The following is a 20,698-nucleotide window of genomic DNA, read 5'->3' on the forward strand; positions in this document are numbered from 1 at the left end:
ATGTTCGTAACACTGCTCCCCTCTTAGACCTCAGCAGCAACTCTATATTAAGGCCCAGGATGGCGGAATCTACAGGATTCTCCAGCTCTGCATGAATCCCTCAAGAAGAAATAACAGTCTACTGACTTTGAACGACACGATCTCTTCAGGTTGATGCAACACACAGTAATTCGTACGCCGGTTTTTCGGTAGATCACTTCAAGCATACTTCTGACAATCTTCCAATCCAGATTTTCAAGTGCATGGCAAAAATTGGGTAAGGCCAAATTCTTAAAGGCCAAATTCTTGATGTCATAATTGCACACGATTTTCTTTAAATTAGTTAGAGCACGCCATATATTCTCTTAACTTGCCTTGTCTGTATATGACTTCCTAGTCACCATATACATCAAAGGTCGAGGAACATCTTCTAATCTCAGTACTCTGTCAACCATAGGCTGCTGATTTTTTAACTCATTTAAACGACCGAACTTCTTATAGAATACGGACGAGATTCATCTAGTCATCTCAAGATCTTAGGCAACACAGTGGGCTAGAGAGACGTTATGCGGAACATCGAAAAGATTCTGCTGAACTTTTGTGGTCACGCCGAATCTAGCACTCTTTCTCTCTGCGTAATTTGACATAAATTCATTAAAGCTTGGTTTCCAGTCATCTTGAATCTCATGTTGAAGGGTTCGTGCTCCTGTTTCGTTTAAGCAACTTCTTAATTCGGTACATTACGTCATTTATTCTCTTTTTAACTTCATACGGATCTTTCCATTGTCTTTGCAGTTTAGGAGACAAGCCTCGACGACGTTGTGGATTGTAAAGCCAAACAAGATCACCTACTTCAAAGCTTCCATTCTTGCATCGACAATCATATTGATCTTTCATTATGTCATTGACTAACTGGATGTGTTGTCGGGCAAGTTCATGAATATTGTTCATTCTTAACTTGAGGCGGTCAACATTTTCTTCGCTTGCAACATGTTCTTGGAATCCTGCGAGTCCTGCTCTTCGCTTGCAGGTCTGGAATCCTGCGAGTCTCGTAAAATTACTTTTGGATCGTGTTACGTACAATATTTTTTCTGCAGCCGCTTTGTATGTTAAAAAGAATATATGGATAAACTTTACTTATGAACTTTTATTAAACACTTTAAAGTTACTCTCGTGAATTCAACATTAGAAAAATCTACTTATGAATATTAATAACACAGTTATAACAATTATTTACATTGATATTGTTAGGAATATTAACAGAAGTGGCAGTATTAAAATAAGTGTTAGACGTGTCAGTACTTTTATTTCTTAAAGAAAATTTCCTACGTATCCCTCTGCTATATTACTTTATTTCCATCATCCGTATCTTTTAAGTTGGTTATAGTACCACCACTATCAGCCAGTAAAGTGGCGGAGCTCCTTCGTAGACAGTGCCCGGTGTATTCTTTGGGATGCGGTAATTTAAAAAATTCAACAATAGTGCAGGCGATTTTTCCAAAAGTGTGAATACCAATAGGTTGTATAGTACACCTTCCATTTTTTTGTAATATATAAATAATCTACGATGCGGTATTTGCTTGACGTAATGACAAATATTTTCTGTATAAAGAAATGTTATTTTCTCCAATAACCACATAGGTTCTGTCCATGTTCGTTTTAGAATTAAGAATTTTAATCACTAACATGGTTGTCTTATCTTCTATATCATCTAAACTCATTTTGCAAAGCTTCTCACGACGACAAGCTCCTGCTAAACCAATTATTAATGCAACCCAAAATTTACAAAAAAAATAATAAAAAAAGAGAAATTAGATTTAATTATATTACCTTTGTCATTAAGTAGATCTTACCTTCAGCTTCTGATAAAAATTTATCTATTTCTTCTTTATTCAATACTTTCGATTTTTTTGGTTTGTAGCAGATGGATTTTCTTTTAAGGAAAGCAATAACTTTTGGATAGCGGCTTATATGTATATTATTTTTAATGTTAAGTGTGGACTTAAACATCGAGTAATTGCTCTAAAGGCTTGATGGCTTCAAGATATTAGATTTTTCTTTTAGATATGCAAGAATGACTTCTTCATGTATAATATGTACATTTTTATCATCGCTCCATTTTTGAAATAAATCGTAGACCAATTCATACCGCTTTATTTTGTCATTTAAATGACAACCGTTGTCATAATAAAATACAAAGTTGATATTATTGTCAAAGCCGTTACCTAGCTACCCAAAATCTTCCCGAAAGTGAAAAAATTTGTCCCCGAAAGTAGCTACTTTTTATTACCGAAACAATGCTCTCAATTATTGCAATCATAATGCTTAAACTGCATGCTTGGAAGAAATTCTAAACTTTCCATTTATAACAAACTACTGATTTACAAACAAATACTAAGATCTACTAAGATCAGTATGGATATAAGACGTACGTATCTGGGGATGTGCCAGTAGAAACAACATTGAAGTAATACAGAGGTTTCAGAATAGGGTAATAAGTAGCAGCGGTGATGCTCCATGATATGTAAGAAACAGCTGCATTCACAGTGATCTGAAAATAGACACAGTGGAACAAATAATAGCCAAATGTACCAGCAAACATTAACATTCAACTCTTGATAACAAAGATACAGAAAGAAGGCTCAAAAGAACAATAGTTAGTGTAAAAGCAGACCATTGTCAATTTTGATCGTAGTACTCTCGTACCAGAAGGGCGACGTAAAATAGTTCCCAATCCACTCTTAAACCAAACTATTCTCTGCTAATCTCTTCACATCTTTTATATCCACATCGTAACGAAATATTTTGCCTACCACATAGGGTATTATTATAGGGGGTTGAAAATTTGGGATAGAAATTACTGGGGTAGAGATAGGGCAAGCAAAATAAATCGAAACTTATGCGAACGGCACTCAGCGTTTATTTGGAGAGCTGGCGTCGTGGATAAGTTGAATGGCAAGGGGTTGGCAACTACAAAAACGTACTTACATGAATCTCCTGGAAAAATGGGCAAACACAACCAGAAGGACCTCTAGCTATTTAAAATGGACGCCTCTTCGAAGGATCCTCCTGCTGGATGAAGAAAAAGGCTCTTCCTTCCTAGAAAAGAAACACAAAAAGAGTTTTTCTAAAATAGGAAATAAACAAAATGGTTTAGAGAAATAAATTAAACATTTATTGTTGTCTCACTTCAAACAGTTACAAAATCAGACAATACATAAACACTATATTTATAGTCACAAAAGTAAATCTAAAAATAACAAAGAAAAACTTACATGCATTTCTGTTTACAAACTCTGTTTACAAGTAGGAGATGCTACAAAACTTACAAAAAAATCGTTAGTGGGCTATAAACTGTGGCAGAAATAAATTATTACAAACAAAAATTATCTTTTTAAATGAAATTATGTAGAGAGGTTAACCTTCTTTTAAAAACAAAACGAACCAATGTCAAAAATAATAAAGCTAGCTGTCATATGTCGACATAAAATTTTACAAGGGAGAACAAATAAAATGACAGCAATGGCCACACCCTAAGACATATAATTTTAATTATTACAATTTCTTTTTTTAAATTATGAAAGCAAATTATTATTTGAAATGTTAATTCTTCCTTTAAAAGTTTAAAACAAAAAAAAGTTACCTTGATTTCACTAAGTTACACTTTACTTTAAATTTCTGGAGGTAGGAACTGGAACTCAAATTCTCAATTCATCTCCATACTATGAAAAAAGTATCCTGAAATGGCTGCTTAGGACGAATACAAGTCTGAGGCTGAAAGTTGAGGTATTGGAACACAGCTTGGACTCGGCTTCTCACAAAACTGGAACCATCTTGGTTATATTTCAAATTTGTTGTACACGACACAAATCTCTTAGATACTTAGAAAAATAGTGATTACTCTTTCTAAACTGACATATTACATAGAGTAAATTTTACTATTTTCAACAGATTTTGCCGGCTTCTGGTAACTACATAACGACGTCTGTCTCAACCACCCATCTCTTCAAACCTGACTTCAATTCCCCTCGACCGATCTGTCTCGCACCGGCATTTCCCCTCGCGTCCCACGCTAACCCATCCATACCACGGAACAAGCTAAAAATTCTGGTTAGACGCTTAAAATTATCGTAAAATAACCTTGAATCACTTCCAGTTTGATTTTGGAATTGTAGAACTAAGACGTAATATATGAATGACTTTAACTTCCAGTGGTAACTGGAATTTAGAAAATAAACATAAAGACTCGACAATATTTTATACTAAGCAGGAGCATACTAGAAAATTTTGTGCGTTGAATATAAAATAGTTTTAAGGAATTGTCTGCATGCTACAACATAACATAAGATTTTGTCACAAAAGTTAATCACCATGTAGTAATTCTTTATAGTTTCGTTAATAAAATGCATTTATATAATTTTAGTCATGAAACTGGTACCGCCACAACTATTTTTGAAGACTCGCCTGTAATGTCCACTTATTTATTGGCGTTTACGATATCAAAATACAACTGTTCCAGTACCACGAGCAATGGCATTAGACATGAAGTTTGTACAAGACGAGATTCGGCTTCTAAAAGAGATTTCGCGTTAGAATACGGAGTTAAAATATTAAATGCATTGGGAATATGGACAAAACTTCCGTATGATACATTGGGTATTAAAAAAATTAGTCAATATGGTTTGATATCTTTCGATTTTGGTGGAATGGAAAATTGGGGAAATGTAATGTACCTGTAAGTACTCATTTTGTAAATTGTTTAAATAAGCATAATAAAAGGTAATAAAAAGTAAATTACATTGCTACGTATTTTTAACTCTCTTACGCCAGAATTTGAAATTTTTTGATAGTGGTTGTTAATATGTAAATGTAACATGTTACAATGTAAATCGTTTTAAATAAGGTTTTGTGTGTACCGAGTGTAGTAAAAACATAGTGTTAAAAATATTGAATATTTTGTATTTTTGGTAAGTACTATGTAATTTCAGATGGTATATTATGTAAGCTATGCTTCCAATATGAAAAGTATTTATAATCTTGTATTTTGGCGAGAATTTGATAAACACATATAGTTTGAGGTTATATCTTAATAATCGTCTATTTCTGAACAAATTTCATTCCATGGCGAAAAAATGTTTCTTGTGTATACAGAGTAAAGAATGGACAGATGTTCATAGCCTCCTAACTCTGTTCTTTGGCAACCTTGGTAGATGATCTCCTCAGAAATCTGTCCACAAAAGGCTTTTATTGTCCAGGATATGCTGACGATATAGCGATCGTTGTCAGGGGCAGGTTTGCTCAGGTGGTGTCTGAGAGAATGCAAGCAGCCCTAAATATAGTTGACGACTGGTGTAAACAAGAGCGACTGATAGTCAATGCTCAGAAAACACAAATCGTCAACTTCACCAAAAAAACAGCACTACAAGGCCTAAAACCACCGGTGCTGGGAAGAACAAAGATTTCATTTGCCAAAGAAACAAAATACCTTGGGGTATATTTTGATCATAGGCTTACATGCAATACTCACATTCTGAAAACCACACAGAAAGCTACTATGTCCCTGGGCAGATGTAGAAGAATGTGCTGTAAGAATTGGGGACTTAACCCCAAAATGACTGTATGGTTATACACAAGGGTTATTAGACCCATGATAACCTATGACTCGGTGACGTGGTGGACAAAGACGCAGCAAATGGGAGCAATAAGGCTGTTAGGTAATATACAAAGGCAAGCATGCCTGTGTATTACGGGGGCCATAAAAGCAACTCCTACTGCATCGTTGGAAGTCCTGCTGAATCAACCACCACTTCATATCTTTATACATGGCGAAGCCAGATCAGTGATGCACATATTAATTCATAGTCAGCGACATATAAGCCAGATGCATGGTACTGACAACCGGAAGCTAATCGAGGAGCTAAAAGCCGATATTGTGTTGGGGAAACCTATCCATGCAACAGCTACGAGATATGGCTTTAACAATAGGTTCACAATTAAGATACCAGGCAGGGAAGACTAAAATAAAGGTGTACCCATACAATCTGCTGCTACCTGGTACACGGATGGCTCAAAAACATCGGAGAGTGTGGGAGCCGGCATAGTAGAGATAAATCAAGGGATGCATTTCCCGATAAGTCTATCTAAGGATGCAACAATTTTCCAGGCGGAACTAACGGCAATCCATCACTGCGTGGAAAAAATAGAAAGGCAGGAAAGAACGTTCTGTTCAGTTGCCATCTTCACAGGTAGTCAGGCAGCGCTTAAGGCACTCAATTCTGTAGAGGTCAATTCTAAGCTAGTATGGGATTCCGTGTATGCCCTAAATAAACTAGGAGACCGTAGCAAGGTTACGGTAGCCTGGGTACCGCGGCGCGAGTGTCATAAGGACAATGAAAAACCAGATGAAATGGCCAAACAAGGCTCATCAATGCCATTCATTGGACCGGAACCCTTCTGCGGCGTTGCAAAGTCAGTAACAAGAACGGCTACAAGGAAGTGGGTAGCTCACAAATCTCTAGAATAATGGAGGAATTCACCAGAACAAAGACAGGCGAAACAGTTCATTACAGAACATTTGCCAAAATTTACGGCAGACCTAATAAGCAACGACAGGAAAACAGTCAAAGCCATAGTAGGTCTTCTAACAGGGCACTGTAAACTGAATAGGCACTTGAAGCTGATGGGATTATCAGATGATGACCTGTGCAGATTCTGTCACCTTGAAGAAGAAACTGCAGAGCACATTTTATGTCAGTTTGACAGTCTGGCAAATGTGCGGTTCTTTGCATTAAGAGAAGAAAATCCACCGGCAAATAGCTACAAAGAAGGCACAGTCTCGAAGCTACTAGACTTTATAAAAATGATCAAGCTAGAGAATGTTATCTAGGACCAGAGGACCACAATAGATCTGAAAAGGTCGCAGTGGAATAGGCCAAAAGACCACCGCTCTAAATCTAACCTCCAACCTAACTCCGCCCATTGTCTCCCTATGAAATAATAAATATGGCTTTTTATTTTGTAGGATAGTCTGTTAAAAATGCCAAACATTTACAACAAAAAGACTAATAGACATTTTAACCCCTTAATTATGAAACAAGAAGTCGAGGCTGTAATAAAAAATAACTTGGGTATCCGGAAGAGCGCTAAGCACTATGGGGTGACCAAAAGCCACTTAGCAAATTACGTCAAGAACACAAAATTAATTGGAATGGAACAAATGAACTTTAAATCAGATTTTCATAAATCACAAATTTTCACAAATGAGATAAAAACTCAATTAGAAAATTATTTGCTTGAATGTTCGTCAATGTGCTATGGTCTTACACCCAAATTAACTAGAAGTTTAGCCTATGAATACGCTGTTAGAATGAAATAAAAATACCAGAAAAATGGAAACTGACAAAATTTACATCAGAGTGTTGGTTTACAAATTTCCGGATATCCGGAGTGGAAATCGAAACGTCAAACACTAGTTAGTTGAAAATGTGATTTTCATTACAATCAATTGTAGCCTAATTCCATATGAATGCATATGTAACTTAGACATGGCATAAAGAAAACAGTTTCGGAATCTTTTTTCTAAAAACTGTTTTTAAATAAATATCTCTGTGACCAAACTTGAACATTTTGAACTCTTGAATTCTTTTTCTTTTGGTGCCTATTCGTTTCGAATATTGGCGATCATTCTGGCTATAAATATTTTATTAACCGATGCTTTACATAGATTAGTTGTTGTTGTGGAACCATTTCCTCACATTTTTTAACCATGATATTCTTCTTTTCCCAATTCCTCGCTTTCCGAAAACTTTGCCTTGAAGGAATATTTTCAGTAATCTGTATTTAGTGCCGTTTCTTATTATGTGTCCGAGATATTCTAACTTTCTCCTTTTAATCGTGTACATCGCTTATCTTTCTTTCTCCATTCTTCGTAGTACAGTCTCGTTGGTTATCTTGTCCGTCCATGATATCCTTAGGATTCTTCTGTATAGCCACATCTCGAAGGCTTAAAATTTTTTCTCCATCGCTTCCGTGAGTGTCCAGGATTTAACTCCGCAGTATAATATCGAGAAGATCGTAGGAGCCTTACTTTTATCTCCACATAAAGGTTGTGGCTTTTAAAGAGTTTGGCCATGTTGTCGAATGCACTCCTAGCCTTCTCTATTCTACATTTTACTTCTTGTGAATGATCCCATTGTTCGTTTACTATTGTTCCAGGATAGGTAAACTGTTTTACTCAGTCTACTGGTGTATTCTTGATAAGCAGTTGGACGCCTCTAATTATTTTTGCTGATGACCATAAATTATTTTTTGGATATGTTTACTTGTATTCCACATCTTTCGCTTACTTCATTTACTTTGTTTAATAGTTGCTGTAAACTGTTTAAATTATCTGCAAAAATAACGGTGTCATCTGCATAGCGGATGTTGTTTAGATGTTCTCCATTTAAAAGGTTTAAAAGGAAAAAGTTCGCCATTTTCCAAGGCTTCACTAAATATTTCCTCTGAATATAGGTTGAATAATATAGGTGCAAGTATACATCCTTGTCTAACGCCTCACAGAATCTGGATCGCCTCCGTCGGTTCATCTCCAGGATTTGTTCTTATTGTGGCTGATTGGTTCCAGTAAAAATTTGGTATACGCCGGTATACAAAATATATTAATGGTAATATATTTTTTATACGCCGGTCTTTATCATCCATTCGTTCATCATCTATATTTCGTTGTTGAACTGTGTCAAATTCTTTTTGGTAGTTCACAAAGCAGGTATAGATATGGCACGTCATATCTCTGAATCTTTGGAATAATACCTGTAAACTAAATAGTACATCTCTCGTACCTACGCCTTTCATAAGTCCAAACTGTGTGTCTTGTATTCTCCCTTCGCATATCTTGTATATTCTGCGATGTATAATTCTAAGAAGTTTTAGTTTACGGCTCCTTATTAGCCTATATTCTCCGCACTTTCTCGCTCGCTATTTCTTTAGTAACGTAATAAATTCTGAAACTAGCCAATCTTTTGGAATATTGCCTGTGTCATAGATATTATTGAAGATTGTACATAGTGTTCTTAAAGATTCATTATCGAGAAGTTTAAGAAATTCAGACTTTACTCTGTTTGGTCCTGGAGCTCTCCCTGGAGTGATATTATGGCTGCTCTTATTTCTGCCACTATTATAGGGGATCATGTTTCCGTAGGTATTGGGGACTGGTTCTCCCTCTCATCCAAAAATAAATTTTGTATGTAATTTTTCCAGGTATTATCAATACTCTCTTTGTCCACGATTACCCCTCCGTTGTCATTAACAAGTTTACTTACTCTTGTGTTTTTACATTTGCCTGTAATTTCTCTTACCTTTTTATGCACGTTGAAATCGTCGAATTTACTTTGTAGAATTTCGATTTCTTTGCATTTTTTCTCCAGTTCTTTCTGTTTGGCTTCTTTGATCCTTCTCTGTATATCTCATTGTAATGTTATATATAAAGTTATTGTTCTTGTTTTTAGAACATTAAAACATTAAACGTGAACATTACATTAAACTTGAACATTAAACTTGAACACTAAAACTTATTTATTGAAAATGTCAAGTCATAAATATCATTATATTCAGCAAAATTTGGTTACCTACTCTATCAAAAAAAAAATGTGACGATGTGAAATTTGGTGACTACAACGCCCGATTTTTTTAATGGCTCTATATTTTTCAGCGAATCAACACTTCTATCTAGCCCATATGATATTAAAATCAAAAACAAGCTGGCAAAACTCACTTTGATAGCTCATGAATTTGCTCACATGTGGTTTGGAAATTACGTTACAACAAAATGGTGGGATACTATATTCTTAAACGAAGGTTTAGCTACTTACTTCCAATATTTTATTTTAAATGAGGTAAAGTATATTTAGAGATTTTTTTGCATAATCACTTTCATGAGTTCATGATTTTTGGATCATTATGAACAAAAAATATTTGTTATAAGTTTTAAAAACACAAGTAAAAAATAATATTTTTAGAATCATCAAGTGCCCAAATTACAGTTCAAGCCTTCTTGTATCAGCTCCCGATGAAAATTATGGGCTTATTTCGTTTTAAAACATTGTTTTTTTTATTGATAATGAAGCGCGTATGGAAGGGTTGGCGTTCATTTGTACAATGAGATTTCAAACAGATCTTGTTTCTCTTTCTTATACAGATCGCAGCCCGAGCGGCCGTCCTGACAAAAGCCGCTACTTTCCGATTAAAAAGCAATGTTTTAAAATGAAAAAAAAACCAAAATACTTATCGGAAAATGATGGAACAAGGTTTGATCTTGAATTTGGATCCTTGGAGAATTGAAGTCTTGGTTCTTGGAGAAAAAAATAATACTTTTTAGTTGTGTTTTTAAGCCTTAAAAATCGTCATTTTGCTTTTTTTTGAGTTTTAAATTGTTTATAACTCGAAAACGATCAAGTTTACAGAAAAATTACAAGAAGCCTATTTTGTTCAAAATGATCCAATTAATTCAAAGAAAAATTGTACGGGCCGAAAAAATTGATTACTACAATTTGTTAAAAAAAATTGTTTGTTTTATTTCTTGCTAAACATGCTATTAGATGAATGAAAAACTAAAGTTACTAAAAAAAACTAAATAATTTGCAGAAAATTTTTGAGTATTGTTTTTTTTATTATTAATTTGTTTTTAGTTCATTAGAATATAATATAGTAATAAGGAAATATAACGGTTGCCTCTAAATGTAATCGTCCACAAAGCCTTAAAATCGGTCGGATTTGAAACTCGCGGGAACGATCGAGGGGAAGGAACTGTTAACTGTATCTCTTGTTTTCTGCAAATAATTTTGTAACTTTTTCATTAATCTAATAGCATGTTTACCAAGAAATAAACCATAGTTCATTTGAGATTTTTTTCCAAAGCAATGTACAGAGTGTACAGAAAGTCTCCTGACAAACTAAAACCGGAGATTCCTCAGATAATTTCAAGAAGATTTAACTTAATTCACCTAGTCTGAAAATGTTTCCTAAGGGAGCTAGAGCTCTTTGAAGACGGCGTCTTGTAAGTAGTTTTTTTCGAATACCTCCAGAACCCTTCTATTTAGAAAAACGAAAACTGGTACGATTGTTTATCCTTCAGAGTTAAATAGATTCCAATAATTGCGAATTTCAAGTACCGTTCATAGGGGTCCGTTTTGGGTAGGTCAACGGTTATTTTAACGTATAACTTTTTGTCTTTAACTTTTAAGCATTAGTGATATTATGATTGTGATTACTATAGTGATTATTAAATTTTTAGGTATTCTAGTATATGATGGTATATTCGTTCTGTAGCAGGTAAACGTAGAATAGCAGAAGTACTAAGGAGCGTCAACAAAGATAGAGAACTGCTAAAGACCGTTAAACATCGAAAAATGTCTTATCTGGGACATATAGTAAGGGGAAGTCGATATAAAATATTACAACTGATCCTTAAAGGTAAAATAGAGAGCCGTAGAAGTGTAGGAAGAAAACAAGTTTCTTGGTTAAAAAACATTCGTGAATGGACACAGATAACAAATGCAGGACAATTATTCCATATTGCAGAAGATAGAGAAGCCTTCGCAATGGTGATCGCCAACGTCGTATAATTCTGATATGGCAAGCGAAGAAGAAGCAGGTAATCGAAAAACGGAAGGCAAGGAATCTATCTACTCACCTATTGTTTGTAGATTTAGAGAAGGCATACGATACGGTACCTTTGAAAAAACTGTTTCAAACATTGACGAAAGTAGGTCTCAATAGAGAGTATGTGGATGCTATCGCAAATATATACAAACATGCAAGAAGTGTTGTTAAACAAGGATGTTTTCTATCTCCGACCTTATTTAAAATATATATTCAATCATCGCTAGAGCAGTGGAGGAAACAAGTATCCGGAATGGGAATAGACATAGGCGATGGTAAATGTCATAACAACTTTATTTTTCACAGATGATCAGGTAGTCGTAGCGAATGATGAGGAAAACATAGACATGTTTAGAAAACTAAAGAAACAATATGAAAAATGGGGCCTCAATATTAATATGTCAAAGACAGAGTGTCTTAAAATAGGAGATGATGAAGAAGATCCAGAGTTAGAAATTAAAAACACAAAAACATGTAATGAATATAAATATCTCGGATCTATAATATCTAAAGAAGGCACTACCAAAAGAGATATCGAAAATAGAACGCAGCAGGGAAAAAAAGCGGTAAACATTCTAAACTCTCTGCTATGGTCTAATGATATTAGACAAAAAACGAAATTGACAATCTATCGAACCTTGGTAAAGCCTATTATGACTTATGGGGCAGAAGTTTGGCAGATCACGAAAAAAGATAGAAAAAGAATAGAAGTAGTAGAAACTTTTGTGGTGTATCCAAAAAAGACTATATCAGGAATGAAGATATTAGAAAGAGGACAAATACTGTATATTCCAGTGTAGACAGAATTGACACGAGACAACTAGTGTGGTATGGTCACGTGAAACGAATGAATGAAGATAGATGGCCAAAGAAAGCTTTAAATTACATACCACAACAAAGAAGAAGAAGGTGCCTGTAAAGAAAATATACAGCACATAATGAGAGATAGGGCCATCAAAGAAGACGAATGGATGGACAGAAAACGATGGCGGTCGAAATGCGAGAAGCGACAGAGGCTGTAGGATGTAGGCTCTCCTCGCTTATATATATATATATATATATATATATATATATATATATATGGTATTCTAGTACTAAAATACCCTTACTTTACTAATACCCTTATTTTAAGTCCATAGAATATACCGTTTCCTAGAAAAATCGGTTTCAAAATTTTTCGTTTTTTCGTCATGAAAGGTAAATTAATAGGTACCTTAATTAATTTTATAAATTACCTTTTGCTTCAACAAATGCTGCACACAATTCGTAAAAAAGTTTGAGAAATGAAGCACAAAATCAGTTTTAATTAAAATTGTATTTAAAGGTTTTTAAAAACTAAGTATTTATTACGATGAGAACAAGTATCAAAGGTAGATAGTAACAAAAGATGCTCGATGTCATGACCGTTAGTCTCGTTTATATATTCTCAAATACAATAATCGCAAGGATTCAAATCCGGTGACTTTGCTGGCCAAGCAACTGGACCGCTCCTTAATCCAGTGGCTTTCGTAGTTATTATCGAGAAATTCTCGTACATTCCTGCTAAAGTTGGTCAGACAGCCGTCATGTAGAAACCATAAGTTTTGCCGAATATTTGAAGGCACATCTTTTAACAAATCAGCTAAAATATTTTGCAATAAATATAAATATTCAGCATCATTTAAACAAGCAGGCAATTTCACGGGTCCTAGTAGATAATCGTCAACTACTCCTATCCAGACGTTTGCAATAAACCATTTTGCAATAAACTAAATGCATATCAGCGTATTCATCATTAGTAAAAACCATCTTTGTTGAATTGAAATTTTTGTGTTTGAATGCCAGAAAGTAAAAACTAAAAAAGAAACTTCACGAACTGACAACAATTTGTCACAAAAACTTAGGTTATACTTTTGTTGACATTTCAAAGCCAACTAATGCAAAAAATATTAATTTAACTTCCATGATGAAAAAACGAAAAAAGTTTCAAATCGATTTTTCTCGAAAACCGTGTATCGTACCGACTTAAAATAAGAGTACCTTTTAGTACTAGAATACCTGAAAATCTAATAATCTAGTATCACAAATGCTTAAAAGTTAAAAACAAAAAAGTTATGCGTTAAAATAACCATTGGCCTACCCAAAACGGACGCCTATTACTAGAAATTAGCAATTAACGGAATCGATTCAACTCTGGTGGATAATTAATCTTACCAGTTTTCGTTTTTTAACACAGAAGCGTTCTGGAGGTATTTAAAAAAAACTAATTGCAAGCAGTCATCTTCAAAGAGCCTTAGAGAGCATTTTCGAACTAGATAAATTGGGTTAAATATTCTTAAAATTATCTGAAGAATCTCCGGTCTTCGTTTATCAGGAGAGTTTCTGGATACTTTGTATAAACCAATCTTATTTTTAGAAATAATTGAATAGGATAATTTGTTTTTTTTTACATTATTTACGAAGTTTATTGAAAAAGTATGGGTTAATCATAAATATTTAAGATTTACAATAAAAATTATCTCAAATATTACTAAAAAAAGGGTTTAAAGAAATTAGATGGTTTATTTAACAATTTATTTATTTAAATAAAGCATATTTATAATGTACGCCAAAATTACATACAAAATAAAAAAGAAATATTGAAATTCATAAACAAAAACTAGAGACACAGTTAACAACTCCTTCCTCCTCCATCGCTCCCGTGAGTTTCAAAGCCGATCGATTTTGAGGACCACATTTTGAAGCTTGTGGACGATTTCGTTGAAAAGCAATCTTTTTTGAATTTGGCACGTTAAAATTTTAAAGAATGTTTTTTCAAATGATGCTTATTAGATCTCTTAATTATTATAAACAAAGCTGATGTCAACTATTAAAAAAAAAGAGACAAACGTCATCCCAAATTGTACTAGGACAATTTTTTCTATTTTAAATTTGTGAAAAAGTACAAACTTTTTAAATATGAAAAAATAATTTTCCTGTAGGCAACAAGTGGTTAAAAAGTTATTCTAATTGTCTATAAGCAAAAAATCGACATGTTTTTGCATAAGTTTGCAATATGAAAAGGAATATTATGGATGACTTATTTACGAACCATAAAATGATTATTTGTCGGAAATATTAGCCTATATGCTAATAGCATCAATAACAATATTCCATATTCCTATTAAGGGTACATGCTCGTCAGGTAAGAATCTATGGGTGATTAATACCGAGTCCCAAGCTCCCATCTCTTGCCGCACTGCTCATCTTATAATATAAGTGTATTTCATGTCTTCTTCTTCACGTATCATATCCGGCGTTGTTGATCACCATTGCGAAGGCTCTTCGATCTTCTGCCACATGGAATAATGATCCTGTATTTGATATCTGAGTCCATTCACGAATTTTTTTTAACCAAGTAACCTGTTTTATTCCTACACCTCTACGGGCTTCTATTTTGTCTTTGAGGATCAGTTGTAATATTCTATATCGATTTCCCGAATGCCATTTCGAAGTTTATGAAACATGCAAATACATCTTTTATTTGATCACGGCATTTTTGTAATAGGTTATATAACCTATAATAATATATAATTTGTAATGTAATAACTGTCGGTCAGATAGCCAAGCGGGTCAGGCGGCCGTCTCTCATTCGCTTCACTGTCGAATGGTTAAGAGTAAGTGCGTTAAGCCCTGGCTCGGTGTTCAGAAAAATAAACAAGTCTAACGCAGCAGTTTAAAATTCTAAAACGAATCTGCGGCTTAGACTAGAATATGCTGGCGTTTGATCGGGATATGGTGGTGCAGTACGGCAAGAGATAACGGCTTGCGGCTCGGTGATACTCCTCCATAGATCTTTACCGGAAGGGCGTGGCGCCTAATATACCGGTGTGTTTATATATATATATATATATATATATATATATATATATATATATATATATATATATATTTGTAATAGGATATTTAGCGCAAAAAGTACCTCCCTAGTTCCCTCTGGTTTTTGAGTTCCCACTTCATTCTGGTTTTCTTCTTTCCCTATTTTTGCATTGAAATCGCCCATTCAGATTATATCTCTTGCTTTGTTTGTCATCATTGTTTTAATAATTTCTTCGTAGAGAATTGCTCTACTTCCTCATCTTCCTGATCTGATGTCGGGACATAGGTCTGAATAATTCTAAATGTATATATATATATATATATATATATATATATATATATATATATATATATATATATATATATATAATGCCTATACATCCCAGCGTGGGGTTAAACCGCGAATGCTTTCTTCTAAATGTATAACGTTGGTTAATCTGGATGTCTATTGATATGACTCTTTTTAATATAGCCTTATACTGTGTGATATTGGATGTTACTTATTTATTAATGAGTAAGCCTGCGCCGCCTACTACTAATTACTTTTTCTAATTCTAGTAGCTTTTCTTCTAAACTTAGTGTGCATATGTTGAATATAGCTATGAACCATTCAGTTGTGTGATGTTTTTGTGGATGTTTTTTTTGTGTCTGTTTCTGTTATTTCTAATCGAATTTCTGTCATCCTTAGAATCCATAAGACGACCTGAAGTCTCAGTACCATATTTTGAGACACTGTCTCTACTCACCTGTGGTAATTAATTTCGGATATTCGGTATTTCATAAGGGGGTTTTAGCCTTAACTTGTCCCGCAGGCCAGGCGGTTGACAAGTACCTGTTGGACTACGACAGGAATTATATTTACCTCCTATCCGCCGCTAAACTATGTCGGGAATTCTCCTATCCCTCACCTGGGGTCACGCTCTCTAGGAATTACAGGCTCCCCAAGGCTCTAAGCAGATGTAAATTAACAACTCTCATCCGTTTAGTAATAATATTGAATCATCTGTTTAAATTTATATGGTACTTCTCGTTTTTATAACAAAATATTGTCATAAATACAATGATTATTTTTACATATTATTTAGTCCAAAGTTGGAAAAGGGGATGTATTTTTGAAGTGTACAAAAGCCGAAAACTGAGCGCTTAAAAAAAAGAACTAATTTTAATCTAACAATGATTCACTTAAGTCAAATATAAAGTATCCTACTAGGAGAGATCATGTGAAAAGTAAAAAATTGCTGGTTCTATTTTTTCTAATCTTTTTTATACAATGAAAAAAATGACGTGTCATATGTCATTAGAAAATTAAGATTTTTTTAATTATCGAAAAATTAGTGAATTGAAAAACATAATGAAATGAGACAAGTATCAAAGACTCTCCAAAATTTAGTTTTTTTATAAAAATTGCTTCTCGTAGCATTATAATGAATATGTTAAAAATTTACCAACGATTATAATGCTATGAAAAGCAATTTTTATTAAAAGAAAAACACAATTTTGGAGTCTTCCATACATGTCTTCGTTCACTATATTTTTCATTTCAACAATTTTTTGATAAAAAAATTTGAATTTTCTTATGACATATGTCAATTGTCATCATTGAAAAGTCATTTAAAGGGTTGGCATTCGATTTTGCTCTCTATCTGCTGCTTTTACTCCAGTACAAATGATTTGGTTCTGACACCCGTACCATAACCAAATTTTTTAATGTGTTTTTTGTGGAGTCCAAGTGTACAGTCCTTTGCGTGTCTTTTCATTTATTTCATTGCTTAACACTCTCGCCGCCAAGTGTAACATTAATGTGCACTCTGTATTGACAAACTTGTATATATATATATTATTTGTAGATTCCAGAACTTACAGAATTTGAACTCAACAAACAGTTTATTGTTGAAGCTCAATTTTCAGCTTTACTTTTGGATGGATATCTATCTTCTAAAGCACTTAGCTCTAAAGTACTAACTCCTACTGACATAAAAATTAGTCATTTAAGTTATGTTAAAGGTAAGTTAAACAAGATATTTATAAGAAATATTTTATATTGTTGGACACAAAACTTAACAAACTACCTGGTGAAAATAATTTTAATTAGGATATTCTGTGACTTAACCTCACTTACTAAATTAAAAATTTAGTATCTGATTTAGGACTAATAATATAATATTGATGTTTAATTGCTAATGACAATTTTTAAACACAAAATATGCTGAGAAGAAAAATATTAAATTTGACTTTATACCAATATTTTAAAAATATATTTACTTATTTAGAAAAGATCATTTAAGTTAGCTTAACGGGACACCCAACATGGCTGCGGGACGGAACAGATGGAAAAGTGCGGGACGCAAGATGGGACAATAGTCTTTCCCACGTCCCGCATGAAACCCTAGATGGGTGGAAACCAGATACTTAATATAGAGGAAGAAGAAGAAAACATGGAAAACGAAAGAGATGAGATAAGCGGAACAGACAAGAGGTAAGAGGAATATCTAACAACTCTTGAAGTTAAAGACAAGTTAAAAAACCGACCAGAAACAAATTACCCGGAATAGATAATCTACTAGCTAAAGTGTATGAAGAAGGTAGCCACGATACTTTATTATTATTACAGCAGCCCATAAAAAAATATGGACACAGAAATTCCTCCCCAATGATGGGAAGATTGGAATACTTTACACCATGCCCAAAAAAGGAGATATCTTTGAATGCTCTAACCACAGGGGAATTACGCTTCTAAATGCAGCATATAAAAAATTTTCCACAATACTATGCCACTGTATAGCACCATAGGCAGAACGAATAGTAGGAAAATAACAAGCTGGTTTCAGAGGCAGTAAATTGTCAATTCATCAGATTGCAACCCTGGAACAAATTTTAGAAAAAACATTGGAATATGGCATACTAATCACATATTTATAGACTGCAAAGCAGCCTACGACTCTCTAATAGAAGAGAAATGTTTAAAGCAATAAAAGAGCTAGAAGTACCAAATCAGTAAATGTCTGAATATTTTAAAACATATAACCTGCTGCTTCAGGGAGGAGACCCTCTCTCTTATAGACTGTTCAATCTGGCTCTAGAAAAAGAGCCAGATTGAACATTGAATAGAGTATTACGTATGTCACAAATCACAACCACCGGTTCAATATATTACAAATCAGTGCAAACCTTTACCTATGCTGATGATATCAATATTGCTGGGAGAATGAAAAACGCTGTACCAGAGGTGTATTTAGCACTAAAAGAATCGGCTGCAAAAATGGGTTTATTAATAAACCTCAACAAGACATTAAAAGAAGAATGCAACCACAAATCCGACGGCAACTTGTTATAGAAAACGACGTCATCGAAGAATTGAACAAATTTGTGTACCTAGAAGCGTTAAAACTTTAATTAATACTATAGCAGAAATAAACCGCTGAATTTGCATGACAACAGATGCAATTTTGAGCTCAATCTACTTCGTAAATCCTTAAATACTCGTATATCAAGAAATATAAAACTAAAACTCTACAAAACTATAATACGCCCAGTCCTAACATATCGTTCAGAGATCTCTAGACTCGTAGACACTAACAAAGAGTAAGGAAAATATATTAGTATGTTTCGAAAGAAAAGTACTAAGGCGAATCTATGGAGCGGTGAATGACAATGGAGTGTGGTGAAGACTACACAGTTTCGAACTTTATAGAATATACCAGGAACCAGATATTGTAAAACCTATTAAAATTTCGAACTATTTCGAACTCTATATGATACACCACTACACCAGGAATCAGATATAGTAAAATATATGTCTGAGGTGGATGTAATGTGAATGGGACAAAATGACTCAGCTATAAAAACGCTCCTTGATAGACTCATGTCCCAATGTACGAGAAAAAGAGGAAGACCCGGAACAAACTACCTTGATAATATCGTTGAAGTCGAAAGAAGACGATGGATAGGAACGACTGAAGAGCAACTCTTGAGGAGGCTAAGATGTACGTAGGGTTGAAACTGAACTACATAGTCTAACGATGATAATGAATACATAGTCGAGCCGAAGCTATTATTGTTGTAGTCCAAAATTTGGCAGAGCCAAATCCCTTTTCGGTTTTGGAGGCATATAAATTGGTATATAAATTCTATCAAATTGTGATGAATGAAGCATGTTTCAGCTTTATATAATCTGCATAGATAAATAAGTATTGAAAGTACATAATAATAATATAAAATTAATAGTGCCTAATAAATAACTTATTTACAAATAATTTTTTTTATGCTGTGAGTGTGGAATTGGACCTATGGAGACGGTTAAATTATTTTGACTGGCACTATTAGTTCGCATCTTATGAGATTTTTACAGATTACCCTAGTCTTTGTAAGGTTAAACAGAAGGACGGTATGTTTCCTGATGTATGCCACGTTCGACCAATATAGGCTCAGTTAGTAGTTTGTTTAAATCTGGCCTGGATATGTTTATACGATTTAACGGTATGTTTTAATAAGTTATATCCTCTACAAAATCAAATGCTTCTGTAGATTTATGTAGTATTTTTTAGATTTTTGCATAATTTGTTGACGCAAGACCGCATTATTGTAGAAACTTGCAGACCTCAAGCCATCTTGTTGATTCGCTAGTTCAATTTTAATAGTAATATTGTTGGTTATGATTTTTGTGATCAGTTTCAGAACAGTACTTAGCAGATATTTCCTCTCTAGTTTTGTACTATGTTCGTTATTCAATGAGTTAATTTCTTACTAGGTTTTAATAGTTCATTTGGAATTTCATCCGGGTTTAAAAACTCAATTTTTTGTTGATCTTTCTTTGGTGATGATTACATTTTTGATAATTATGTAGAAATCCAAAATCTGAGGAAAGTCAGGTATTAAATTACCCGACAACCCAACTAAACTACTAGAGCCGATCTTTATAAATTGAGACCACACAGTCATTTCTTGAAGTCTTTGAGAATTTAAAAATACGGAGTTTTCAACATACAGTTAATGAAAAACTGTCAAAGTTCTTTATAGTATAAGACTTCCCTGAACGGATTAATCCTACTTTTCACGGTCAATTTGACATACATACATAATAGAGTAAGATCCCAGAGCGGTCAGACATAACTTATTTTTACACAGATGAAACCTTAGAGTCTGAGTAGCGTCTCGTGTGCTTTGAATACCTGCGTATTTATGAAACTTGCTGAGTGACACCTGGGCAGGTACTAGGTGAGAAAGGTAA

The 20,698-nt window shown here is 33.9% G+C and overlaps 1 protein-coding gene across 1 annotated transcript in view; it reads left to right on the forward strand.

Moving 5' to 3' along the window:
- Positions 1-20,698, forward strand: part of LOC140446600 (uncharacterized) — a 204,139-nt gene that overhangs the window by 150,210 nt on the left and 33,231 nt on the right. Inside the window, exons 19-21 of the mRNA XM_072539171.1 lie at positions 4,403-4,714; positions 9,686-9,869; positions 17,319-17,475. Of these exons, the coding sequence (XP_072395272.1) occupies positions 4,403-4,714; positions 9,686-9,869; positions 17,319-17,475 (653 nt within the window). The remainder of the gene's footprint in view (positions 1-4,402; positions 4,715-9,685; positions 9,870-17,318; positions 17,476-20,698) is intronic.

The sequence above is a fragment of the Diabrotica undecimpunctata genome, chromosome 7 (assembly GCF_040954645.1).
Source record: "Diabrotica undecimpunctata isolate CICGRU chromosome 7, icDiaUnde3, whole genome shotgun sequence".
In the NCBI taxonomy this organism is placed as follows: Eukaryota; Metazoa; Arthropoda; class Insecta; order Coleoptera; family Chrysomelidae; genus Diabrotica; species Diabrotica undecimpunctata.